This window comes from Atractosteus spatula (assembly GCF_055471065.1).
Source record: "Atractosteus spatula isolate fAtrSpa1 chromosome 10 unlocalized genomic scaffold, fAtrSpa1.hap1 SUPER_10_unloc_1, whole genome shotgun sequence".
Lineage (NCBI taxonomy): Eukaryota > Metazoa > Chordata > Actinopteri > Semionotiformes > Lepisosteidae > Atractosteus > Atractosteus spatula.
In genome coordinates this window covers 3,686,101-3,713,280 of record NW_028296612.1, presented here as the reverse complement: position 1 = coordinate 3,713,280, position 27,180 = coordinate 3,686,101, and the positions used below count along the sequence as shown (strand labels likewise).

The 27,180-nt window shown below is 49.2% G+C and overlaps 1 protein-coding gene and 1 long non-coding RNA gene across 2 annotated transcripts; both read left to right on the top strand.

Moving 5' to 3' along the window:
* Positions 1–1,665: 1,665 nt before the first annotated feature.
* Positions 1,666–10,039, top strand: LOC148813478 (uncharacterized). The gene is made up of 6 exons (XM_088908245.1): positions 1,666–2,087; positions 3,401–3,459; positions 3,869–4,192; positions 4,480–4,767; positions 5,165–5,452; positions 5,630–10,039. The coding sequence occupies exons 2-6, from the start codon at positions 3,411–3,413 to the stop codon at positions 5,899–5,901; spliced, it is 1,221 nt and encodes a 406-aa protein (XP_088764371.1). The 5' UTR covers positions 1,666–2,087; positions 3,401–3,410; the 3' UTR covers positions 5,902–10,039.
* A 6,330-nt stretch (positions 10,040–16,369) lies between these two features.
* LOC148813477 (uncharacterized) lies at positions 16,370–18,570 on the top strand. Its single transcript, XR_016086224.1, has 6 exons — positions 16,370–16,886; positions 16,978–17,084; positions 17,272–17,325; positions 17,411–18,006; positions 18,125–18,180; positions 18,399–18,570. It is a non-coding gene; the product is annotated as an uncharacterized LOC148813477 (long non-coding RNA).
* The last annotated feature ends 8,610 nt before the right edge of the window (positions 18,571–27,180 follow it).

Below are 27,180 nucleotides of genomic sequence, written 5' to 3'. Positions count from 1 at the left end.
CTTATCAGGTCACCTAACTGTCTTCTCTGTTCAAGACTAAAGAGACTCTGTTCCTCCAGCCTGTCAGTGTGGGATACTCCCTTCGGATTAAAGAGACTCAGTTCCCCCAGCCTGTCAGTGTGGGACACTCCCTTCAGACTAAAGAGACTCAGTTCCTCTAGCCTGTCAGTGCGGGACGCTCCCTTCAGACTAAAGAGACTCAGTTCCTAAAGACGGTCAGTGTGGGACCCTCCCTTCAGACTAAAGAGACTCAGTTCCTCCAGCCTGTCAGTGTGGGACACTCCCTTCAGAGTAAAGAGACTCAGTTCTTCCAGCCTGTTGGTGCAGGACGCTCCCTTCAGACTAAAGAGACTCAGTTCCTCCGGCCTGTCAGTGTGGGACACTCCCTTCAGACTGAAGAGACTCAGTTCCTCCGGCCTGTCAGTGTGGGACGCTCCCTTCAGACTGAAATAAATAGAAGACAAACACAATGGTCCAGAATTATTTGGGATGGTTTTGTCGCCCCTTATGTAAATGGGTAATACTTCAGCAATTCTCTACGTACTGCTCCTGTCTTAACTGTTTAAACTAGTAAAGTTTGTGAACGGTTTATCTTTCCATCTGGACAATTACTTAAACCGACCAATTTACACATTTTAGGACGTACAGTGGTTGTTAATAGAGAAGGTAATGATTGTTCTGTGTTAAACACTTCCCTCTAGTGGGCGTTTGTGTGTAATGCATCAAGATGGCCTTAAGCGAATGAGAACGTCTTGTTATCATGTACAACTCTTCTGCTAAACGATGCATTTTAACGACTTAGAATATGATTTTGAGCTTTTATCACTTAATCACCTACTAATAAAATATACCTACTCATTAATGCACAATTGTTTTTATGCAAAGTTACATAAAGACGTGGTCTGATGAAACATCCACAGACCTGTGCGAGTGTCACATGGTCTATAAGCATATTCACTGCAAACTGTGCACTGAGAAGATCTACAGTTCAGCTGACGGGCGAGTTCATGCTCGATCACATCCGAGATACAGGACAGACTCCAGTCTGGTGAGAACTGGCAACAACCCTACACCAGCACCACATGTTTTCTAAGACAACGAGCTTGTCATTTGTTCATCAAGCTTCTGAATATAATGAGACTTCTGGTGCTCTTTCCATGCTGCAGCACCACGAGCCAGTGTGATCTCGGATCTAAAACTCTGATTGCAAATCCTGATCTCAAAACGCGACAATGGAAGGATTTCCCCCGCAGATGTTAAATTACTCCTCAGCTGGGCCAACGCCAACACATTGCCTACGAAGAGACGATTTGTGCTCCAGAGCGGGTAACAAGCCCCCGACTGTGTGCTTGAGGTCTTCCCTCCTTCTTAAAGCTGAAAAATCAGACTGTCCGGTCATTGTACTGCGGCGAGAGCGTCGTCATTATGGTAAATCCGTAGTGCTGGGTGGGGAGCCCACAACACAGAGCGCGTTTGAGGCTGCTTGACCACGGACACGCCCCTCACACAAGAGTTAAAGTGCAAAGACGAGATTTTCAGTGGTAGAAATGTCCTCTGACAAAAATAAGCTTCTTCCAACCGGTGTCCGGCAAAGATTAACACCTTCAATTGAGGGGGGCGGAGCTTCGAGAATATTGTACTGTGTAACATGAACATAACATCCGCTGAAGGGTTTGAGCGATTTCAGGAAGAGAAGGTCTGTTAGCCACCATTTTTTGTACGAAATCATACCCCCAGTTTGAGCTGGACAGCGGTCGAGTTGTGAAGGAGATGGACATACTGTATGTCGTCTAACTACATAACAGAACGTCTTTCTGTTACCTGCCTCAGAAGACAATAGAAAAAAACTTTCGGCAAACTCGTTTTCAAATTACTTTTAGTTTCGGTTGTGGGATCTAAGTATATGCCTAAGTAGTAGCAGAAACAGTTTTGTATTGAACATTTAAGATACTTCATATATTGTTTCTGTTTCTGGACATTGACAGTCAAATGTCTTCATTTGTTTTCTTTTTTTCGGGCGATCGGATCTTATGCATAAGAGACGTTCTTGAATTTTCACGAAGGATTTTTTTTCGGAGGAATTAAAGGTGAAGTGTTTCTTTTGTATAAATCTCTTGAACCGGATAAACAATGTCTAGTTTATTTAATAAAAACGTATTGTAACGCAACGGGGGCTCAGGCGGGCGCCCTTGCCGCATTAGGTCGGCCCCCCACCGTCGGGGGCTCGAACCCGGGCCTCCCGCGTCTCTCTGCAGTGACCCAGCCCCGTGAGCTATTTTTGTATGGAATTTGTATGGAATCTTTAGTTCTCTGAGCTAAAGAGACATCTCTCTTTAGCTCAGTCGGGATGGGGTTATATATATATAGGAAACCTAGATCAGGGCAGGCTAACTGCAGTTCATAGTGATTCGTCATTGTCTCACTTCCTGAATGAAAACGTCTGTTTTTCAGTGCTTGGGACACTTTGGCATGACATAAAATGTGCTTCAATGCCAGAATAAATAATCAAGTTAAAAATGCCCACAGTGCACATTCATAGCTGTGATTAGAGGGATGGTATATATCAGGCGGGCAGCCGCGTCAGCAGGCGTAGGCTGGAAAGGAACAAGTAAAGGTTTATCCCTGCTGAAAAGAGAAGAAAGGAAACGCAACGTTTCAGCTGTGGAGCCCTCTTCAGGTGTGAGAGAGACAGGGATAATGATCTTTTCCTCTTTGCTGTCTGCAGTTTCTCTTTGCTGACAACATCAAAAAAGTGAAGGAATCTTTCTGGGATACAGCTCCTCCTCGTGTTCCTTCGATAACGCATCTCATCGGATCCCTCGACCCCCACCTCCACCCGTTTCCCACTTCCGAGAAGGATAACAAACTCCCCCAGCACCCCACCAGTCCTTACTGAAACGTGTAATATCCTAAAGAGAAGACTGAATAAGGCATCATGCGGAATATTTTTTTAAAATATGTACGAAACGTTAAGAAGCATTTTTGTAACTTTCAACGTATTTTTCTTTGTGTACAAAGTATTATTGATGTATTTTGTATTATGGTATCATTCCCCTCTTCAGGGGCGCTACACCTGCGCTGGTATATTTGACTCGGATTCACCTTTTGCAAAGACAGAGCTTCAGACATCAAGTTTGTTCTGCGTGAATTTGCACACCTGCCATTTTGCTTTCACATCTATGCTCTGTGACGAGAGGTGTCCGTTCACTGACCTGCGCGGTGGCCATTAGTGCTAAAATTAGGAGCCTTAACGCCGTGAAAGTGGGCTGACATCACCTGATCACCCCCACACTCTGAATAAAATACCCCACTCCACGTAAGATGTATATCACTGTGGGCCACCTCTGCTGTCGTCATGACTTCTGCTCTTGTCATTACGGTATTTCTGTCTGTTTTGCAGATCTTTAATCATGAAGAGGATAACACTTCTGTTGTTTCTGGTCGGGAGTGTTCTGAACGGTAAGGGCTTTGAAATCATATCTAGAAAATAATGTCTGATTTATAACCCGTCTTGCATTCAGAGGTATGGGTGTGTCTGGTATCTCACACAGTTTTAGGTGCTGTAGAGTTGTGTTTTTCTGTTCCTCTCCAGGATGTGTCTAGCTGTGTCGCTGTGTCTCTGAATATCTACTCTGTCTCCAGACTGAAGAGACTCAGTTCCTCCAGCCTGTCAGTGTGGGACACTCCCTTCACACTAAAATGAGGGGGTGTCGAGCTGTGTCGCTGTGTCTCTGAATATCTTTTCTGTCTCCAGACTAAAGAGACTCAGTTCCTCCAGCATGTCAGTGTGGGACACTCCCTTCAGACTAAAATGAGGGGGTGTCTAGCTGTGTCGCTGTGTCTCTGAATATCTACTCTGTCTCCTCAGATCCTCTCTTGGTGGTAGTGAAATATGGCGGCTCTGTCATTTTGCCCTGTAAGGGAAACTCTACGGCAGTCCCCTTTAAGCTGATACACTTCAGATGGGACACGGACAAAGACGATCCTGTGCTGGAGTTCTTCAGTGAAGTGGTCTACCCTGGCGCCGGGTTCGAGACGGCAGCTGAAATCTCCAGAGAGCTGATTGGCCAGGGGGACTTTTCCCTGACTGTGCACAATGTGACATTCGCTCAAGAACATATCTATGAGTGCCGATATATAGACCTGGACCATACCAGAAAATTCCTTGGAGAGGTGCGCCTGTCTGTCACAGGTAGATACGTCCTGTGTTTTGCTGCAGGTATTAATGCAGATTGAACTAAGTTCTGGAAAATATGTGTGAAGTGAACCATCCCACTTGATAGACAAAGAACACTTCCTGCAGTATTGTCCTGTGTCCTTTATACTCTTGTTGCTAATCTGTCCAGGGAGAACAAGAGTCTAACATAGGTTACAGTGCCAGGAAGTGGGAACTGTTTTCACGAAACTGAGGCAGGAGGGCAAAGTGGTGCAGACCTGTCTTTTTGTCACTTCAAATGTTCATTCTTGTTCTGTGTGCAGGTCATGAGGAGAATGTCACTGTCACTGATGGACACCCTCTGAACATCCGCCTCTACACCAGAGAGGCTGTGAAGGTTCAGTTTACTCCTGAGGGCTCTGGAGACTCTGTGCTAGTGTGTGCTGTAGAGAAGAGCTCAGTGACCCCAGACCAGCACTACAAACCCAGAGTCTCCGTCCAGGACGAGACTCTCCAGCTGTCTGGAGTCTCCTTCAGTGATCAGGGCTCTTACACAGTACTGGACCTCAGGGCCGACAGGATCATCAGCACTGTGAGAGTCCGTGTGGAAGGTAGGACAGGAGACAGAGCACATTCATTTATAAGATCAGATCACTTTACTGGCCCTATACGATGTCCTGCATGAGGAATGTGTCTTCTCACAGACCCCAGCTTGCTCTCCATGAGACACACAGACAGGGAGAGAAGCTGGGGGTCAGAGCACAGGGTTGAACATTTATATGGCGCCCCTGGAGCAGCTGGGATGAAGGGTCTTGCTCAGGGGCCCAGCGGAGTAGGATTCCTCTGCCGGCCGCGGGATTTGAACCAGCAAACCCTTCCAGTCACAGGGCCACCACTCTGCCCCATCTTCTGCAGAAGAGTCTGTGACCGAGCACATGTTAATGGCGTCCTGTTATTGAATTATTCAGGTGTCTGCAGTTTAACATGCCTGTCCTGTTCCTCTTGCAGGTCATGAAGAGAATGTCACTGTCACTGATGGACACCCTCTGAACATCCGTCTCTACACCAGAGAGGCTGTGAAGGTTCAGTTTACTCCTGAGGGCTCTGGAGACTCTGTGCTAGTGTGTGCTGTAGAGAACAGCACAGTGACCCCAGTCCAGCACTACAGACCCAGAGTCTCCCTCCAGGACAAGACTCTCCAGCTGTCTGGAGTCTCCTTCAGTGATCAGGGCTCTTACACAGTACTGGACCTCAGGGCCGACAGGATCATCAGCACTGTGAGAGTCCGTGTGGAAGGTAGGACAGGAGACAGCACATTCATTTGCTGTACAATAGGCTGTGACAGAGCATGTGTTAACGCAGTCCTGTTTCTGAGTTACTCAGCTGTCTGTAGTTAAACATGCTCGTCCTGGTCCTGAAATCTGTCTGTTGCATGAAGTCGGTTGTTAAGCTGGTTTATTGGATGTTTTCCAGACTCTGACTCCACTTGGCTGGCTCCTGTGATTGTCGGTATCGTGATCCTGGCTGTGCTCGTGGCTGCTGGGGTTATATCTGTGCTGGTCAGACACCTGCGGTCAGGTCAGCGTCTCAGAAACCCTGGGCCTGATGTGGAGCTGCTGGGAAACGGAGCTGCTGGAAATCGCCCAGATGACCCAGGGCCTGCAGACCCTCTGGTAACACCACAGTTCCCCCAGTCTCCAGCCCAGCCCCAGTCTGATGGATCCCAGCAGGAGGAGTCCTGTTAAACTAAGCATTGACAGTGGGATGGGGAGAATCCTGATGTGTGCGTTCCTGGGATCAAGTGTAGGTCTCCCTGTGTTGAGTTTGTATGTTCTCTCCCACTCTCACTCAGCACAGCGGTAGAATCTGTCCTTAACACACAACTGGTGCACACTGTGCGTATCTCCTAATTAACACCTACAGGACAGTCAGGGACCCATTGAAATAGTCAAACAAGGGAGACACATCATGTACCATGTAGGGCAGAATCAAAACGCTATGATTTTGTTCCGGATGTCAAGTGAATCGATGTGCTTTCTGTGCTTGTGCACGTGTTCCTCTTATTACTGGACAGACAGTGCTGCTCAGCTGTGGTTACCAGTGAGCCCACTCTCTGGTTTCCCCACTGTGGGGCTGCCTGTGGGAGCAGTCTTACTACAGGGGGGCTGGATCCGGTTGGGCTGTGGAGAGCCAGGCCAGGCTGGACCCAGCCCGTACCACGGTAACAAAAACCACCTAGTGCTGGTGGACCAGTAGGCGGCGCTCTGCCTGATGTCATTTCTGTACTAGAGAGGACCAGGGACACCGAGCTGTAGGAGGTCAGAACTAGATCAAAGGAGGATTACAGCTGAGGTCCCGCCTGCTTATTCGTTCAAGATCCCAGAGACAGTGATTGTAGGAGCAGGGGTGTGGAGTCCCACTGTCCCAGAGTCCCGGCTGTATCTGAGCTTGAACTGTCCCCTCCTACACATGAAACACCCTGGGATTGTTTGGAAAGACAAGGGCCAAATGAAGGCAAAGTAGTATTAATAATCAATTAATGCCAACAGTGTTCTTTCAATTCTTATGAGTATTGATTAGAAACAGCTGAGCAGTATTCATAGTCAGTGTCCTGACCTCATTCCTGGCCAGATCAGAGCTTGAACAGTCTGAGATTTTCAGGTGAACAGTGCCCTCCTATGTGTGAAGCACCTTCGGGTCCTTCAGGAAGAACGATAATGCAGTATTGATAACTTATTGTTTTTCCTGTACGTATCCAGTAGGAGGTGCTTGAGGAACATCCCTTCAGGCTGGGGGTGTGTTATGTATTCTGCTCAGTGTTCTGGTCCACAGCTCCCTGTGTTAACAGCAGCTGCTCGGCACTGTCTCCAGACTGATCCGCGGTGCTGAGGGACGACCCCAGCAGGAGTCTGTGATGGTCTACAGGGTGTGCCATTCACTGACACAGTACGACACTCTGCCCTCTGTCAAGTCTGACTCCACAGCGACGGTCTTCTGCTCTCCTCCCTCGAATCCTCGTTCTCCTGACTTCCTCAGATCCGCTGGTCAATACCTCCCCCAGTTCCCTGCAGCGCTGATCTTGATCTGGGATGGTACATTTTACTGACCGTGTCTAAACACTGGAGTATCGGCTCCGCTGTTTTTCAGGAACCAAAGCGCGAGGTACCAGAAGCCTAGATGCCTCTGTGTCCTGTGGGATTTTGGGAATACAGCACTGGAAAAGTTGGAGAGAGAGGGAGCAGAAGCCTGTGAGAGGGAACAGGAGTTAGACCGTTCTCCTGCTCTTTCTGGGAACTGAGCTGAAACCAGAGTTTTGTCGGGTTTAGACAATTCCTTGGAAGTTATTTTTGATGTGTAACGTTCAGCACTGAATGAATCGGAGTGTTTTAAAAGCATTGCACTGATACAACATCTCTAGATGTGTTACTGGAAGCATCACGCACTCCAGGCTGGATTATGCACTGATGAGAGATGTGTTTGTCTCTTTAAATGATGGATTAGTTTGTGCACAGGTTAAAGTCAGTCTTTTACAGAGTATTAGAGAGATCTGCACCCCTGGGAGTTTTTTATATTGCTCAAAGAGCTTTAAAGCACTTTACATATAGAAGTGATTCCAGATACACAGATCTCAAATGTAAAAAAATACTACAGATGTAAGAGATGGAAAAATAAACTTTAATTTAATAATAATAATTACTTACACTTATATAGCGCTTTTCTGGACGCTTTACGGGTAATAGGGATCCCCTCCACCCTCACCAGTGTGTACCCCACCTGGATGATGCGACGGCAGCCATAGTGCGCCAGATCGCTCCCCACACACCAGCTCTCAGTGGGGAGGAGAGCAGAGTGATGGAGCCAGTTCAGAGAGGGGGGTGATTAGGAATTAGGCCAGGACACTGGGGTTACACTCCTACTCTTCTCCAGAGAGACCCCGGGATTGTTAATGAGCACAGAGAGTCAGGACCTCGGTTTTACGTCTCATCTGAAGGACGGTGCCTTTTTACAGTCCAGTGTCCCCGTCACTATACTGGGGCATCAGGACCCACATGGACCGCAGGGTGAGCGCGCCAAGTGGGGCCCTGCTGGCCCCACTTACACCTTTATTTAGAGTTTTAATAGAAAATATTTTATGCAACAAACCATCATTTATACAGTAACTTATCTGAATAAAAAGGATTCTCTATGTACTTCTTGTAAGCTGATCAGGGGTTCGAATGGCAGTTCTGTAGTTAAGGGCCTGTCCTGTTAATTAGGTAACAGCTGTTCATTATAACACTGCCAAAAGATTAGATGCCAAGATATGATTTCCCCTGTAGTGTGATGAAAAACATAACCGTTGAATGTTTATTTGTTATTTTCAGTATTTTTATATTGTTGTTTTTGTGCTATGTTTTATATTTAAGATGTCTTTTGCTGTTTTCGTTATTTCAGGGTAATAGAAAATGATTTGGGGACGTCCCGTCCTCACTGATTTTAAGCTGTATTCTATTACCAACTGGAAGCTGTTGCAGCGATGTGTGTTCTGTTGTGTCGCAGTGATAAATAGCATTTTGTTATATTTTATATTATGATGTTAGATTTTGTTTGCTCAGATGACAGATTCATTGAAATTGTATTACATTTAGTCTGCTGTTGTGCAAACTGAGGAAAATGTTCACTGGTTGTAATGAAGGGAAGAACAGACCTAGAGGAAGTAAAAGTGTTCTTGAAAAACTATTTCATGGAGCTACAGGGCTACTTGTGCACTGAACGGAGTGTGTGAGGTGCTCAGTGTTCATAGTTGTACTGAGGGAGCTGTCAGATCCATGTGCGGTTTAAAACCTGGTTTCAGCTCTGCTGTCACGGAGTCGGGCACTTCTTTGTTTTTCATTGTGGTTTTTATTGTCTTTGTCTACGTCTTTGTAAAATGTTGTGAGAATATTATAATTGTAAGTTGCTACTGTTCCAAAGCCATTGACCAAAGGGATGCTGAAGTGATTGTAGGTTTACGATCTGTGAAGGTTTAGTTTTCAATTTGATAGAGATTGTCTTGGTGTGTATATACATGTATGTCATTTCCTTCAGCTGGATAGCGAGTCAGAAGGTATTGTCTGGAGGGGTGGGGGTGGGGGTGGGGGACAGGCTGCCCAGTCAGTGTGGTTGAAGCCAATACCCTGGCTCCTCTCCAGACACAGCTGGGTGAGCTCCTCCAGTCAGGACAGGAGGCTCTACTGTACACAGAGGGTGGTGGGGGTGGGGGACAAGCTGCCCATCCTTGTAGTTAAAGCTGATACCCTGGCTTCTCTCCAGACACAGCGGGGTGAGCTCCTCCAGTCCAGGACAGGGGGCTCTTCTGTACAGAGAGGGTGGTGGGGGTGGGGGACAAGCTGCCCATCCTTGTATTTAAAGCCAATACCCTGGCTCCTCTCCAGACACAGCTGGGTGAGCTCCTCCAGTCAGGACAGAGGGCTCTTCTGTACACAGAGGGTGGTGGGGGTGGGGAACAAGCTGCCCAGCCCTGTTGATGAAGCAGAACCTTGCCAAAGAGGCCAAGACATCAATGAGCCATTAACTACCAGCATCCTCTTGCTGGTGTTCTTTTATTCTTCAAGCACTGTCTTTGTGCACTGGCAGTGTTTACAAGTGCCCGAGATAAAAAATGTTGCTTTAATATGGAGACTTGATCAAATTCAGATTCAGAGCAGAAGGAGATGGAACGAGCCAAGTTGTACATTTTTATCACACAGCAGGCACTTACAATATGTTCCAGAATATGCAACACTGCTGCTGTGATATTCCAGATACCTTTTCGCCAAACCTGAGACTGGGGAGGACACCTGGAACAGTCTTCGTTCAGAATCTTTTAACTTTTATCACTTACTGACGCCGGTTCTGTATCAAAACACCTGATGTCAAAGATTTATTTTATCAATAAAAGAATCAGACATAAGGGGCTTGTTTGTCCTTTGTCTCCGGAAGGCGTTCTTATTTCGGAAGCTCCCAGTCCCAGTTTTCCGGTCTCTCTGGGGGGGAGCCCGAGAGCCGCTGTCCCTCGTCCCCGAGCCGAGAAGAGTCGGTCCCCTGGGAGACCTGGGCCTGGGAGCCCGCTCTGTACTCGAACCCCGGCCCCCAGGGGCCAGACACGCTCTCCCTGAGATCTCGGTGGTCTTGACCTCCGTGAAGAGAGTGGGAGTGGTCCTCTCGTCCAGACTCCCAGTCCTGCTGCTCGGAGCCCAGCGGCGCTGTCCTCTTGTCCAGACTCCCAGTCCTGCTGCTCGGAGCCCAGCGGCGCTGTCCTCTCGTCCAGACTCCCAGTCCTGCTGCTTGGAGCCCGGCGGCGCTGTCCTCTTGTCCAGATTCCCAGTCCTGCTGCTCGGAGCCCAGCGGCGCTGTCCTCTTGTTCAGACTCCCAGTCCTGCTGCTCGGAGCCCAGCGGCGCTGTCCTCTTGTCCAGATTCCCAGTCCTGCTGCTCGGAGCCCGGCGGCGCTGTCCTCTTGTTCAGACTCCCAGTCCTGCTGCTCGGAGCCCAGCAGTGCCCTGCAGACTCGCGCTGCAGAAGGAGACAGAATCCAGGGGAAACGAGACTGACGGGGGGCTGTGGCGTCTCCTGACAGCCGTTCAGCCTGCAGAATCGCACACGCAGGGCGCCCAGCTCCTGTCCGAGGGGAACCGGTCCTCCATCATCCCCCAGGGAAGGCAGGTGTGATGTTGACACCCCTCCAGGGAAGTGAGGCAGATCCTCCTGCAGGGCAGTGTGGTGGTGAGACGGATCCTGGGTTTCTGAGTGTAGTGGGATGAGGGCTGTGGTTGGGCGGAGCTGGGATTGGGAAATTAACTGTTGGGCTCAGTGTCACTAGTATTGGGCTTGTGTGTGAAAGGCTCAGAATTAGACAGTGAGGGGCTGTGACACATTCAGAATGCCTGAAGAGCTCTTATAGGATTGAGTCCTTGATAACACTGTAAAACCTGGAGTGGAACAGACTGCTGCGCACTGGGAGTCTGACTGACAGCACTGTCACACCTGGAGCGGATCAGACTGCTGCGCACTGGGAGTCTGACTGACAGCACTGTCACACCTGGAGCGGATCAGACTGCTGCACACTGGGCGTCTGACAACACTGCAAAACCAGGAGTGGATCAGACTGCTGCTCTGTCACACCTGGAGAGGATCAGACTGCTGCACTGTCACACCTGGAGCGGATCAGACTGCTGCGCACTGGGAGTCTGACTGACAGCACTGTCACACCTGGAGCGGATCAGACTGCTGCACTGTCACACCTGGAGAGGATCAGACTGCTGGGCACTTACAGGGAGCTGAGTGCAGGCTGGGCTGGGGTCTTGAATTAAAGAGACCCCCTTAGATGATTTAATTGATGTATTATTTTGATGATGTATCTCACTACTGTTGGTCCTACATGGGGCTTATTTTCAGTTAAAAAACCGATTTTACCCTTTTTTTTTACTTGCACGTTTCTGTGTTTTCTCCCAAGTGACTCAAGTTCTGAACTCTACCCCACCGCCGGCTCACACCGATGCTCTCTTTTTAAAGATGTGTGTTATTCAACTCCTTGTTGCTGCTGCTGTGTGTTTGTGTTTTTGGTGTTTCCTCAATGTCTCTGTCCTGGAGCCTACACGCGCATAAGCCTGTCATCGCACCTGTGCAGGTGACCGTGAGCTGGTCTGAGGTCTTAATGAGTAACAGGGTGGGAAGGCAGAGCGGGCGGGTGCGCGATGGAGCCCAGTCTCTGATTGGCCGGAGGTCGCTGAGTGACAGAGGTTTCCGCCTGTTAGAGGAGCGGTTTCCACAGCCGGGCTATTTGAGCCGGTGGGAGGGGCTGGTCGTCATTCCGGCTGTGAGGTGTGTTCAGGCGAGCAGGTGCGCTGCTTTTACTGCGAGAACAAACCGGTGATTTTTCGAGGTGAAGGAAACCGTTTTGATGCACCTTTAGCAAACCTTTGCTTTAAATGTTACCAGTAAGTTATCGATATGCTCTGTCGTGTTTTAAACTGTTCTAAAACGTTGTTTCCAAGGTAAGGGGAAGCGTTTTTAGGTAATTTAGGGGACATTTGCTGGAAAGCTGATAAATGAGCGATGTGCTTTGGCGTGTTTTAAACTGAAACGCGAGGTGAATATTTCTGTGAAAGAGGTTCGCTTGCTTTGTGCGGTTGTATCTGGTGACACAACACGGTTCTGCAAAGTTTAGGCTGTCTTGTGTTTTGTGGTGTTTAGTCCGTGGTGTTGGGTTTTGATTTTGCGGGTAAAAATGTATTTTATTTGCCTGTTGCGCAGTTCCTGTCTGAAGTGCCTTTGTCAGCGTTGAGTCGTTTATTACGAAATAGCTTCGCTGCTTTGAAAACAAACTTAATGTTCGTGTTTAGAGGCGTTTGTGTTTATTTTGAGAAACGATTTCAAAATGTTTGGGGAACTCAGAAGCGTCGCGTTGTAAGCAAATACACACGTGTAGTCGGGTGTGTCTGTTGTGGGCTGTTAAAAGTTAAAGACCCAGCAGTGTGTGTCTGTGCTTCTTAAAGACATTGGATATTTCAGCTTGGGTCGGTTTTATACACAAATCCGTTGTTTGGTTCAGTTTCTGTTTATGTGATAAACCGGTGCTTTAACATGAGTTTTCAAAGCCTATTAAATGGTGCAAAGAAAGTATTTTTGTTGTCAAACGCCATTTACAACCCTGGATATAATAGTACTGACCCACAAATTTCCGGTGAGTTTATAATGTAAAATATTGGTTTACAGCATTAAATAACGGAAGATGTACAGAGCTGCTCTTAAAGTAATCATTAAAACGGGTCTGTGACTATTTCTTTGAAAGACCGTGTTTGTGTTATCTGTGCTGGCATAATGTAAATTGTTTATATAATAAAAACAACCGGAAGGTGAAAGCAGTTGATCTTATTTTGTGTAGTATTTGTAAATCCTCTCATTGTTAAACAAAAAAAGAAAAATATTTATGCCGAGGCCGCTACATTACACCCTTTCTCAAAAATAACAAACAGGTTTTTCTGATACACATTAACATGAGCGAGAGTCAGAGAGTGTAGCTGAGACAGAGGGACTGTTCTCAGTTCTGTTTCTGTCTTGAGTCATTTTCACTCCTCAGCTTCTCCCTGAAAACTGAGTCCTGCTGGTTTGTTTTACAGGCTTCTCTTGTAAATTAACACCTAGACTGTAGATGTGTGCTGTTTCTTCTTACTTCAGGGGGAAATTTCATCATTTAAAATATTAGTGTATTTGCCAATAAGATTGCTTCAGTCAGAACCAGTGTTTTCTGTACACCAGGTGGAGTTTTGCACGAATGTTGGTTATTGTGCGAGACGTTGGTGTGAAAGGGCGAGTGTGGAGTGACCAGGGCAGGTTGGGGTTCTAGTGATGGATGGGGGTGCACCTGCAGGCAGTGGGCTGGTGAGGACTGTGTCTGTGGGCTCATGTGGTCGTGTTTGTGGATGGGTGTCTCAGAGGGGCCTTCCAGCAGGTTCTCGGGAAGCTCTTCAGGAAGAGAGCCGGCAGAGGTCTGAAGTGGATCTCCTGGACTTGCCCCTGACCGGTCTGCTCCCAGTCCTGGCCTGGACTCCGGGATTCGCTGTGGGAGGTGAGTCTTGGGTCAGGAGTCGAACCCTGGGCCCCGTCGTTGGTGATGGGGGGTGGAGTTGAGCCAGAGCCTCCATTGAGAACCTCAGGGCCACCGTCCTCACAGCAGGAGGAGGAGCTGGCCTGTACCGGATCCTGCACTCTGGGGCTGCAGGGAGCTCCAGCACCTGTACGAGGCCCGTGAGCAGGACCCCAGAGAGGACAGGGCGAGACCACCGGTGACTCTGACCTCAGGACAGGTCTTCTGCAGGGGGCAGCACAGCTCCGACTGGCCCAGTGTTCCCTGTAATAGAAGATCACTGGCTGTTCACTGGGCTGCTTATTCTCTGATGGACAGACACTGGACTGGGTATTCAGTATAATCATCACTGTACTGGGTATTTAATAATCACTGAACTGTTGTCATTGAGGGATGATCACTGTACTGGGTTTTCAGTATAGTCAATTTACTGGGTGTTCACTGTAGTCATCACTGCACTGAGTATTAATAATCACTGTACTGGGTGTTCACTAGTCATCACTGTGCTTAGTATAATCACTATAATCATCACTGTACTGGGTGTCCACTGTAGTTATTGCTGCACTGAGTATTAATAATCACTGTAATCATCACTGAATGGTTTATTCAGAGTGCTGTCTGTTACTCACTGTAGAGATCAGTCCTGTTTTTCAGTTGTAGGTGGGCTCCTGAAAAGACTGCTGAGCCCAGAAGCAGGAGTGTGATTAGAGAGGAGGGACAGGTGAGGTGAGCTTTTTAAACCACCTGTGTGAGGCTGGAGGGGGCTGTGGTGGACTGTGGCGAGACACTGGGGACTGTAGGGGCTGTGGGGGACTGTGGTGGAGTGAGACACTGGGGACTGTAGGGGCTGTGGCGCAGGGAGATGCTGGGGGGGAAGAGCTCAGCGTTGTCCCCATGCAGGTACCTCTCACTCATCCCTGCTGCAGCTCTGTGTGATTCACAGGACAGAAGTGTGGAGCTCACAGAGCAGAGGAAGTCAGAAACTCCTGCTGGAGCACCTGACTCAATATTCTGTACAAACCAGGCAGAGAAACAACACGGAGCCCTTTTCTTGGATAGGAACTGTACTGTTTAGTTGGTAAACTGTTTTTTCCTTGATTAGTTATTTTGTGTTTGCTGTTTCTTCAGTGGAACTGTAGTCCCTTACAGTTTACTGAAGTGCTTTACTACATATTCACTGTGCTGGTCTGTCACGTACACATACTCTCTCCTGAATATTTCCTGGAAATTCACTGTACTGGTTAGTCACTTTGACAGATATTCACTGGCATGTTCATCACTCAGCTAGTCAGTTTCTTTCCTGAGTGATCACTGACTTGACTCTACTGGGTCTTCACCTTAACTGCTCAACACTAAGCCAGCGTTTGTCTTCAATGGTTATTGTACAAGTTCCCTGTAATTACTAGTCAATCTCTGTCCTGGATATTTTTTGTCCTGGATATTCAATGTACTCAATTTTTATTGTAATTGTTAATTACTAAGCTAATCATTGTCTTGATGAGAGCAGGGGGTGTTGAGGTATCAGGCTACCGAATTATTATTTGTGGGAGAACCTCAAGTCAAGAGGAAGGACAGACGCCCCAACATCGGAGCTCTCTCCCAGTCGGACACCATCTCTCCGGTCGTCTCGTCTGGACGTCGGACTCCAGGATCTCAGGGAAGGTTCCCTCCTCCCAGCCTGGCTCAGGCCTGAGGAGTCTGGAAGATCTGGGAGAAGCCAACAGGAAGAAACTCCTCCTGGACCTCGACTCTGGGAGGAGCCCAGCACCTGGAACCCCCCGAAGACTCGGACTGACCAGGAGGAGGAGGAGCCCAGGGGTGTCGGAACCTCTGAACGAGGTGAGGAAGGGGGAGAGAGCCTGAGTGCAGAGCAGGTGAGTCTCTCCTTCGCTGGGTTTCCCTCACAGGTGACGCTGGTCTTCATCGATCCTGCAGGGATGTGATTGGACCAATCTGGGATTGACACACTCCGAGGGGGCAGAGCAGGAGTTGTCTTGGGGAGACGGACAGGATGTCCTAACTACCTTCCTCCTCCCTCCCTACCTGCTGGAGCCTGTGAGGATGAGGAGGATGGCGACGAAGTGCTGCCGATGCCCCTGGTCCAGGTGGAGAGCTGGACTCCTCCTGTCGGGGTGTCAGGGGGTGACCCTCAGGGCTGTGTCCTAACCTCCTGCTGTCTCTCACCCACAAGAACCTGGTCAGTGTGCTGTTGACACTACATTCAATCTGTATCCTTGCTTTAATTATTTTGCGATGTTTGCTGTACACTCAATCGAACCCGAGTCCAGCTTGAGCACAAGGTCAGGTTAGTGCTGTCACTCCTGTGTCCCACTCAGGGCTGGAACCCACAACCCTACTAGTGAGAGGAGTACTGTTAATGCTCCACCAGTATTGATATTTGTACATGATAAAATTAGTTTTATTAACAGTATTAATATTAGTTGGATGTTTTTATTAGCCCCACTTGCACTAGAAGTGTTTTTAGCTGGAGCAAGACCAACAGAAGCAGTATCGCTGTTATTTTCTGCAGGAGCACAACTGATTGAGCCAGTCTTGTGAAATACACCTCATGTGTGTCTCCTGTGTTCTCCGCCATTGTCGTTCCAGTCGACCTCATCTCGAACCCTCACGGGACTGTGCTGGGACTCCTCTCATCCCGACTCCTGGGAGCTCGTATCGGGATCTTGTGAGGAGTCCACCAGGATGGGTTCGGTGACTCCTCAGCACTACCCACGGCGAGCCTCGAGCTGTGTCCCTCGGTTCTGACGGTTCTGTCTGCTTCAGGCTCTTCCTCCTGATCTCCATGACCGCAGCGCAGGTCTTCCCAGCGGCTGTGTGCTGTCGGATCTTCCCACAGTCGTCACTGGGAGGAGACCCTCCCTGGAGTTAGAGGATCGCTGGTGTCACCTGGGTGTGTCAGGTGTGGGACGTACAGTATCGGAGTACCTTTCACTGGGGGGACGGGACACAAACTGGGGGACTTTCAGTGTCCCTTCTGTCCACATCCAGAGCACACAGGCGCTGTTTCCTTGCTTTCAGGGCCACTGTGGTCTGCAGAGAGCTGCCCTTCTCCTCTACACTCTACAGAGCGGGTTACCGAGCCCGGGAGCTGTCCAGGTCTGAGGTCAGTGGGCACGTCGGTTCACAACACGTATGGGTGGAGATCGGGTATAGGCTGGACTCTCTCTGCTGAATTCTTTTCCTTAATTCTCCAGGATGTCCAGAGACAAACACTAGGAAGACTGGGGAGTTGGAATGGAAGTGGGATACTCTCTTGTCCCATATTTTCCATGATGTCCAGAGGGTGACCGTAGGAAGACAGGTGTGTGTGTGAAAATTATACTCTCCCCTGTATTTTCTTTAATTTTCCAACATGTCCAGAGGCTGCCGGTGAAGAGCCGGGTATGGATGGGAAGATAAATGGGGAGTTGGGTGCTTCTTCCTGTCTCTTTCCCTAGTTTTCCAGGATGTTGGTGTTGACATTGGACTGTTATTCATTAATTTTCCAGGCTGGCCAGAGGTGGCCAGTGGGAAGACGGGTATGGCTGGGAGTTGGGATGGAGGTGAGTCTCTCCTTCACTGGCTGTCCCTCGCAGGTGACGCTGGTCTTGCATGATCTGTGCTGATCGGACCAATCTGGATCCACAGACTCCCAGGGGACAGAGCAGGAGTCGTCTCAAGGAGACATCCAGGGTGTCCTGATCTCCTGCCTGCTGGAGCCTGTGAGTATGACCATGATGACGAAGAGCTGCAGGTGACCCTGATTCAGGCTGCTCCTTAGAGACGAGCTCCAGGCGGAGAGCCAGTGGACTCCTCCTATCGGGGCTCCAGGGGGTGACTCTCAGGGCTGTGTCCTGACCTCCTGCTGTCTCTCACCCACAAGAACCTGGTCAGTGTGCTGTTGACCCTACACTCTCGAATCGAGTCCAACACCACCCTCCAGCACGAGCACAAGGTCAGGTTAGTCCTGTCACTCCTGTCTCATACTCGGGACATGAACACACAACCCTGTTAGTGAGGGAGGAGAAACTGCATTAACTTATAAAGTTACTAGTATTGATATTCAAGCCTGGTGAAGTATTGTTATTGTTGAATTAACACAATCTTGAGTGACTGACAGGTGAACGCTGGGCTGAACACCGATGACGAGGCACAGAGAGACTGCAGAGCCAGACTGCTGCCCTCAGACACACGAACCAGCTGTCACAGCTGTGCAGCCTACAGCAGCGTGTCCTGGGATGGAGGTGGGATGCTCTCTCCTGTCTCTTTTCCATTTTCCAGTAAGTCTGCTGGCTGACACTGGGAAGACCTGTATGTATGAAGACTGAACCCTCTCCTGTTTTCTCTTCCCTAATTTTCTAGGATGTCCAAAAGAATTGACAGTGGAAAGATGGAGTGGAAGGGGAGTTGGAATGGAGGTGGGAATCTTTTTTTCAGACAGTGGGAAGACCAGTGTGGATTAAGTGTTGCCATGGAGGATGATGCTCTGTCCTCTTCATTTCTGTAGTTTTCCAAAATGTCCTGAGGCAGACAAAAGACAGGTTGTCCAGTGGCTGACAGTGAGAAGTCCAGTATGGATGAGGAGTTGGGGTAGAGGTTGGTTACCCTCTCCTGTAATTTTTCCCTAATTTTCTAGAATGTCCAAAAGAATTGACAGTGGGAAGACATATTGGAGTTTGGATGCTGTCTAGGATGTCCAGAAAACATCCCGAGGGAGGACCAGTGTGGATGGAGGTTGACGCTCAGTCCTGTGATCATTTCTGTAGTTTTCCAGAATGTCCAGAGACTGATAGTGGGAAGACGGGTATGTATGAGGAGTTGGGATAGAGGTTAGCTGCTCTCTCCCTGTTTTTTTTCCTTATTTTCCGGGAAAAGTGCAGAGTCTGATATTGTGGAAGACGTGTACGTATGTAGATTGAACCCTGTCCTGAGTTCTTTTCCCTAATTGTCCAGGCTGTCCACAAGCAGACAGTCAAGAGGCAGGTGTGGTGTTGGGATTGATGCTGATCTCTCTCTCTCTCTCCTGTATGATCTTCCAGGTTGTCCAGAGGCTGCCAGTGGGAAGATGGGTGTGGCTGGGAGTTGGGATGGAGGTGAGAAGCTCTTTCCTGTCTTTCTTCCTCCTTGTGTCGGTCTCTGTGACGTCTCTCTGCCCGTCTCCTGAGCTGTGTGTCTTTCGCTCAGTCCAGCTGCTTGTGCTCTGTAAAACACTACACTTCTGCAGTATTAAACAGGGCTTTTTGACTGTGGGTTGCAGGTTTGATTCCAGAGGGGGACACGGTCTTGTGCCCCAGAGTGAGGTACTTTTCTCAGATGGACTGTTCTGATCATGGTTATTATTGGCTGTACTGTAGGGAGTGGAGTGTTGACAATGGTGTACTCAATTCTCGAGAGTATTGTACCTTAATACACTTCAACATCTGTGTGTTGAACTGTCCCCTGTACTGAGCTTTGTTACTCAATGATAAATACCAGTGTGCTGAAGTCTTTCCTATATAGTACTTGAACACCCAAACCTGTGTACTGTACTCCCATCTGCACTGAGCGTTAATACTGGTAATCCTCACACTTGTATATGAAACTCTCTCCTGTCCTGAGCTTTAATTCTCAATGACAGACCTGTGTGCTGAGCTATCCTGTGGACTGTGCTGTAATGCTGAAACCAGGGTGCTGAACGTGTACTTAATCTAGTTCTCACATTGACACACAAGTGCTGAACTCTCTCCTTTACTGTGCTTTCATACTCAAAAGTGTGTACTGACCCCTCATGTGGACTGGACTATCATACTTAAACCAGTGTAACCAGTGTGATGCACCTGTGTGCTAAACTCTCACCTTGACTGTGCTTTAATCCTCAAACTCTGTGCTCAGCTCCCACCTGGACTGGACTAAAATAATTAACCCACTGTGCTGATCCCTACCTTGTAAGTGAGCTTTTATATTCTGTGACACAGCAGTGTGCTTAACTTGAACCTGCAGTGTTCTTTACATCTCAGATCTGTGTGCTACACTCTTACCTTGATTGAGTTTTAATACTCTGACACACCTGTGGGCTTTACTCTCTTGTTTTACATTTTTCCTCAGATCTGTGTGGTCAGTTCTGGACTAAAAAACTAAACCAGTGCTTTTTCCTGTGCTTTAATACTGATACCTGTGTGCTCATCTCTCACCTGGAGTGTACTCAACAGAACGGGTACTATTTTTCTGCGTTTTAAATACTAAGACCTGTGTTCTGAACTCTCCTCTCCACTGAGCTGTAATGTGTGGTAATACTTAAACCTGTAAACTTAACTCTTACAGTGACTGTGCTTTAATACTTCAATCAGTGTCATCAGGTCTCACCTGGACTGTACTGAAGTACTTAAACCAGGGAGGTGAGCTTGTACTGAGCTTCAATATTCAGAGATGTGTATGCTGAGCCTTCATCTGTAGTGTACTTCAATACTCATCTGTGTGCTACACTCTTACCTCTACTGAGTTATAATCAATGACACACCTGTACTATAAAAGTGAAACCAGGGTGCTGATCCCTAACTTGTTAGTGAGCTTTAATCCTCAGTGACACGCATGCTAAACCTTCACAAGCAGTGTATTTTAACACTCAAATCTGTGCCCTGGACTGTCAACTGTACTGTTGGAGTACTCAGCCCTCTGTGATGAACTGTAACCTGTACTGTGTTGTAATAGTCAGATCTGTGAACTCGCATGTCTGACTGGTACTATTTTACAGTGCCCAGACTTGTTCTGAACTCTCACCAGTACTGAGCTTTAATACTTAAACCAGTCTGCTGAACTCACTTGTACGGATCTGTAATATTCAGGGATGTGTATGCTGAACCTTCATCTATAGTGTACTTGTATACTCATCTGTACTACACTCTTACCTTGCCTGGGTTTCAATACTCATGGACACACCTCTCACCTTTTTAATAAAAAATAATTCTCAGATCTGTGTGCTCAACTCCTCACTTGGACTGTACTAAAGTACTTAACCTGGTGTGCTGATCTCTTGTTCAGACTGAACTTTATTACTCTGTACTACACCCATTACTGAAACCTTCACTGGCAGTGTACTTTAATACACAAGGCTGGGTGCTGAAACTCCAACTGTCCTATTATAATACTGAGCCCTGTGTACTGTGCTGTTATAGTAGATGGAGTGGTGTGCTGAACTGTCACTTGTACCCTTTTGTAACAGTATTTCAGTGTAAAATTCAGACTTCTGCTCAACACGTTCAGCTGTACTTGATGGGAATACCAGACCTCTGTATTGTATGTTACTTTAACAGCAAGTTGATGGCGTAGAACTAGACTGAGGGCAAAAATCACACCGAAAACCTGTTAGGGATTTTTAAGGTTTAAAAACAAACTTTCTCTAAAACTGATCAAACTAGAAATGAGCTGTACTCCACATTAGGATTTGTGAACTGTTACTTCTTGTGTGTAATAATACCCTTTTGTTCTGTAATGTCAACTGTCACCTGTAATCTATTGTAAAAGTCAGCCCTGTGCACTGTACTATACTGTGATATCTGTCATCTGTATTGTTGTAATATTCTCCATATTTACTGTACTACAATATAATAACCTGACCAGTGTACCAAACAGTCACCTGTAATCATTATAAGACTGAACTGTTATGCCACAGCTGAAATGTTTCCTTTCTTGTCTTTTCAGCAGGGGAGAACCCTGGACTTGTTCCTGTGCTGCCTACAGCTGCTGATGTAGATTCCTACTTCAACTGTGTTGTAACACTCAGCCCTGTGTACTGTGCTGTTGTAAAACTGGTGTGTTGAACTGTCATCTGTACTGTTTTTTAGGACGCAGACTGCTCTAGTGTACGGTGTTGTATACTGAACTGTCACTTGTCCAATGTTGTAACACTCAGCTCTCTGTACTGTGGGTCAGTGTAACACATGCAGTGTGAACTATCTGGCAATGTCATCTGTGCTTAACTGTAACACTCAGTCCTGTGTACTGTTCTAAAATTAAGATTGGTGTGTTAACCGCTCAAGTCTACTGTTCTCTAATACTGTATGGTGTTGTAACAGATGGACTGGTATACTGAACTGTCACCTGTACTATAATGTAACACTTGCTCTGTACTGTATTTCAGTGTGACATATGGATTGTGGACTAACTGAAAATAGCATCACTGCTACTTGACTGTAATATTCAGCCCTCTGTACTGTATTATGTGAACTACTACCTATGGTGTGTTGTAATACTCAGTTTTGTCTAAAACTGTCACCTGTGCTGTTCAGTTTATCATGCCTGTCTATTGTACTACTGTAAGATATGGACTACTCTAGTGAACTGTCACTTTCACAATGTTGTAACAATCACCCTCTCTCCTGTAGTTGAGTGTAACAGATTTCTATTTGAAAATGTCACCTGTAGTTGATTGTAATTCTTAATGCTGTGTACTGTGCTGCCCTGTGCTCTGTTACCTGTAGTGTGTTGTAATACCCAACCCTGGGGCCTGTGCTGCAGTGTAGTACTCACTTCTGTCTAAATCCATCACCTGTACTCAATACTGTCTATACTAGTCTACTGTCAATAGTGTCATATGAACTCTTACGTTTAGTTTGTATTGTAGTGTAATACTCAGATGGATGACCCAAATTCTCACCTGTACCCGATTGGAATATTTAAAGGTATGTAGTGTAATACTGTGATTTGCTCCCTTGGCTCAGGCCTGCTGTTATAATTCCGACACTGGGCTACTGTATTGTCACACTCAGTGGGGGACTGTTCTAGTGTGAATGGGCCAGAGGGCTGTACTAATCTTACTATTACTTTAATCCTCAACCGTCCACTCCCCACTATGGGGCGGTACTGGACAAAATGTCCTTTCCTAAGCTTGGGCCTCATCGAGCCTGAGCTTGTTCCTGTGTTTTACACCCTCTCGGGGGGTGAGGCTGTAGCTGGAGTCCTTTTGGTTTTTCCCCACAGGTGCTAGAGGTGTTCAAACAGGGAACATGAGCCCCCACAGGGCCCCCCTGCGAGGTGGGAGGGGGGGGAATGGAGTCAGGGGCGTGGTGTCTCAGAGAGGAGGAAGACTCTTTTTGGAACGGTCCTACTGTTTAGGCACAACTCCCTTTTTTCCAGTTCTAGCCCATCTTTGGGTTCTGTTTGGCTTCATCTTTCCCTTCCCAATGGATTAGGAACGTACACGTGCGGAGTACTACTTCTGTTCTGTGCTCATCAGGAAGTGCACTTGTTTGCAGGGGGCAGTCCGATCTCTTGGGTGTTATTGTGTTGTGACTGTGTGTGGGCTCCTAGATGTGTTTTTAAGGTCATAACGCTCCCTGATTTAACTACTCTGAGCTGTGACAGGGTTATTGGAGAGGTGTGTGACTCCTGGCTGGAGTTGTGCTCCAGGACAGAGCTCGGTGTGGGGTCTGTGTGCCGGGAGAAGGAATAGGTCTCCTGGAGGAAACGTAGCCTGTGTGCAGCAGGAGCTGTGTACAAACACACCACCCCTCTGTCTGAAAGGGGAGAGAGCTGACTGAGCTGTGAGTGAAACCAGTAAGTACTGGGGAGACTAAATATTAATCCACCTGCTGCCTCTGGACCTGAGAGATCAATGTTGAGCAGGAGCTCTTAACTGTTCAAGAGGGAGAGAGCAGGTTACTCTTCCACAGAGACAACCAGTCTGCTTTCTTTTCAGTCTAATACACCACCTTGCTCTTGGCTCCCTGCTGCAGTCATCCACTCCAGCCTGGACTGGTCTTACACTGAGCTATACAGGTGTTGCAGTGTAGGAGTGTTTAAAATGGGCCAAGGGAGGGGTACAGTCTCAACCCTCTGTTACTCTCTCACTGGGACTGTCCTGCTTCAGGACTTTATGAACTACATTTCCCAGCAGGCCATGAGGATGATGGTGGCCAATAGGCTGCCTCCCCTGGGTTAATGAGGCTCAGCTGGTGTATATAAGGAGGGTATGGGAGCTCAGCTCCTGCAGAGGGGTGGAAGGTGGAGGCAGGAGTCGGTCCAGTTAGTTGGACTTGGTGGTGGGAAGAGGATATCTGAGCTGCAGAGAAACTGGCAGCAGTTTTAAGAAAGGAAGAGATGGAGGGACAAGCTGGGTGGTTCTCGGAGAACTAGGAGCAGTGCTAGGGGCTGGGTGCAGGTGTTATTAATCTCTTCCTGAATCAGTCCTCTCCCCTGGGAGGGAGATCTGTGTTCCTGCTGTTTGAAGGCCAGTGGCGGGGGGCACTGGGGTGCAGGCAGCTTCAAACCAGGCCTGTGGCAAGAAAGCCAGCACTCCCAGTTCAGACCTTCTCTTCTGACGCAGCAGCAGCACAGCTCTGAAGCTCCTCTCTCTCCTGCTCCACTCAGCACAACCACTCTCTTCCCCAGCCAAGGCCTGACTGAAGGGCTCCGCTGCCTGCTTTTTAAATGTCTCCTGACCAATGGGCTTCCACCAGTTAGCCAGGTAATTGTTTGGCATGGCCTGCTGGGAAATGGAGTTGACATCTTGCTGCCCCTCACAGCGTCCAGAGCGAGCGGCACAGAAGCTGTTCCTGAAGTAGCTGAGCCCGTCGGCGAGGGAAATCAACCCAATTCAAATAAAAAAGAGCAAGTAGTCTTCTGGGATGAGTAAAATAATTGTTAATGTTTGTGAGAATTCAATGTAAAACACTTGTCCTGTGGAGGATTTGAACCTGCAGGCTGGAGGGGAGCAGGCGAGAGCTCTTCCACAGAGCCACCGTGTCTCTCTGCAGGCTGGGGCTCCTGTGGGCTCTTGCTCTTCCCGGCTCAGGGTTCCAGACTGAGCAGTAAAAGGCAGAGCGATGGCATCTCCTCTCAGGGCAGGAGCAGGTGGAGGAGTGGAGATGGTGCTGCGCTCGTGACTGGGAGATTGTGGGTTCGAATCCCAGGTGGGACCTGAGGTTGGTAAGAAAAGTACATGATCTTGGTGTCTATTTATCAACATGTCTCTGTTTTCAAGAATTAAATTGACTAAAACAAGCAGCTAGTTTCTCCCTGGATTTGAACCCCCAACCTCTCGGGTACAGAGGCAGAGCTCTTCCACAGAGCCACCGTGTCTCTGTTGGTCTGGGGCTCCTGTGGGCTTTTGGTCTTCTTCCCAGTTCAGGGCTGAAACGGAGGGATAAGAGCCGGACCGAATCCCTCTCCCCTTGGGCCTGGAGCAGGTGGAGGAGTGGAGATGGTGCTGCGCTCATGACCAGGAGGTTGTGGGTTCAAGTCCTGGCTGATCCCTGGTAAGTAAACCAAGGTGAGTATGTGGGCAGGATGATGGGGAGGGGCTATTACTGGGGGGTAGTGGGGGGTGGAGGAGGCAGAGCAGGGCCAGGAACAGGTAGTGGGGTGGGCTAGGAAGGGAGGGGTGGAGGAGGCAGAGTGGGGCTAGGGGGAGAGGCAGGTAGTGGGGTGGGCTAGGTAGGGCAGGTGCTGGGTTAGAGAGAGGGGTGGAGGAGGAGTGGGCTAGGGTAGACAGGGGTAGAGGTGGGGGAGGAGTGGGCTAGGCTAGGGGGAGGTGTAGGGTAGATGGGGTAGTGGTGGGGTGGCAGAGGTAGGGGTGGGGGAGGAGGAGTGGGCTAGGGTAGATAGGGGGAGGTGTAGGTGGGGTGGGTGTAGAGAGGGGGCAGTCAAGGAGAGGTGAGGGAGGAGGAGTGGCAGGTGGCCTGGGCCTGAGGGGCAGCTGGAGGAGTTGGAAGGGGGGCCCAGGCCAAGGTGGGGGGGGTGAGGCAGGGTGAGGGTAGATAAGGAGGAGGGGGGTGGCAGACAGGAGGGAGGAGAGGAGGGAGTAGGTGGTGGTCAGGGGCAGGTGGGGGTGGGTGGTAGAGGAGGGCAGTGCACCTCAAATTTTATTCTCTCCTCCCCCCCCTCCCCCAATGAGTCTCACATGGGGAAAGAAAATTCTAATAAGGGGGAAAATATTCAAAGGAAAATTTGCAGGTGCCTGCCCCCCTGCTACTGCAGCAGCCACCACCAACCCTATCCTCCACTCCACCCACCCCCACCTGCCCCTGCCCACCACCCACCACCTACTCCCTCCTCTCTGCCACCCCCCTCCTCCTTATCTACCCTCCCCCTGCCTCACCCCCCCTACCTTCTCCCTTCCACCCCCACCTTGGCCTGGGCCCCCCTCCCAACTCCTCCTGCTGCCCCTCAGGCCCAGGCCACCTGCCACTCCTACCTCCCTTACCTCTCCTTGACTGCCCCCTCTCCTACTCGCCTCTCTACCCCCACCCCACCCACACCTGCACCTCACCTCCCCCTCCTCCTCCTCTACCCCTACCCCTGCCACCCCAGCTGCCCCTCAGGCCCAGGCCACCTACCACTCCTCCTCCCTCACCTCTCCTTGACTGCCCCCTCTCCTACTCCCCTCTCTACCCCCACCCCACCCACACCTGCACCTCACCTCCCCCTCCTCTACCCCTACCCCTGCCACCCCAGCCCAGCCCACTCCTCCTGCTGCCCCTCAGGCCCAGGCCACCTACCACTCCTCCTCCCTCACCTCTCCTTGACTGCCCCCTCTCCTACTCCCCTACCTCTGCCTCTGCCACCCCAGCCAACCTCCTCCTCCTCTACCTCTGCCACCCCACCACTACCCCACTCCTCCTCCACCCCTCTCTCTAACCCAGCACCTGCCCTGCCCTACCTAACCCACCCCACTACCTGCCTCCCCCCCTAGCCCTGCTCTGCCTCCTCTACCCCTCCCTTTGTAGCCCACACCACTACCTGTTCCTGGCCCTGCTCTGCCTCCTCCACCCCCCCACTACCCCCCAGTAATAGCCCCTCCCCATCATCCTGCCCACATACTCACCTTGGTTTACTTACCAGGGATCAGCCAGGTCTTGAACCCACAACCTCCTGGTCATGAGCACAGCACCATCTCCACTCCTCCACCTGCTCCAGGCCCAAGGGGAGAGGGATTCGGTCCGGCTCTTATCCCTCTGTTTCAGCCCTGAACTGGGAAGAAGACCAAGAGCCCACAGGAGCCCCAGACCAACAGAGACACGGTGGCTCTGTGGAAGAGCTCTGCCTCTGTACCCGAGAGGTTGGGGGTTCAAATCCAGGGAGAAACTAGCTGCTTGTTTTATTCAATTTAATTCTTGAAAACAGGGACAAGTTGATAAATAGAGACACTGAGATCACGTACTTTTCTTATCAACCTCAGGTCCCACCTGGGATTCGAACTTGCAACCTCCCAGTCACGAGCGCAGCACCGTCTCCACTGCTCCACCTGCCCCTGCCCTGAGAGGAGATGCCATCGCTCTGCCTTTTACTGCTCAGTCTGGAACCCTGAGCCAGGAAGAGCAAGAGCCCACAGGAGCCCCAGCCTGCAGAGAGACACGGTGGCTCTGTGGAAGAGCTCTCGCCTGCTCCCCTCCAGCCTGCAGGTTCAAATCCTCCACAGGACAAGTGTTTTACATTGAATTCTC

Excerpts from the sequence above, each read along its gene's own strand:
- LOC148813478 (XM_088908245.1), top strand. The coding sequence starts at position 3,411 with ATGAAGAGGATAACACTTCTGTTGTTTCTGGTCGGGAGTGTTCTGAAC. Across the intron at positions 4,768-5,164 it reads TGTGAGAGTCCGTGTGGAAG|GTCATGAAGAGAATGTCACT; the intron begins GTAGGACAGGAG and ends TTCCTCTTGCAG. Across the intron at positions 5,453-5,629 it reads TGTGAGAGTCCGTGTGGAAG|ACTCTGACTCCACTTGGCTG; the intron begins GTAGGACAGGAG and ends GATGTTTTCCAG.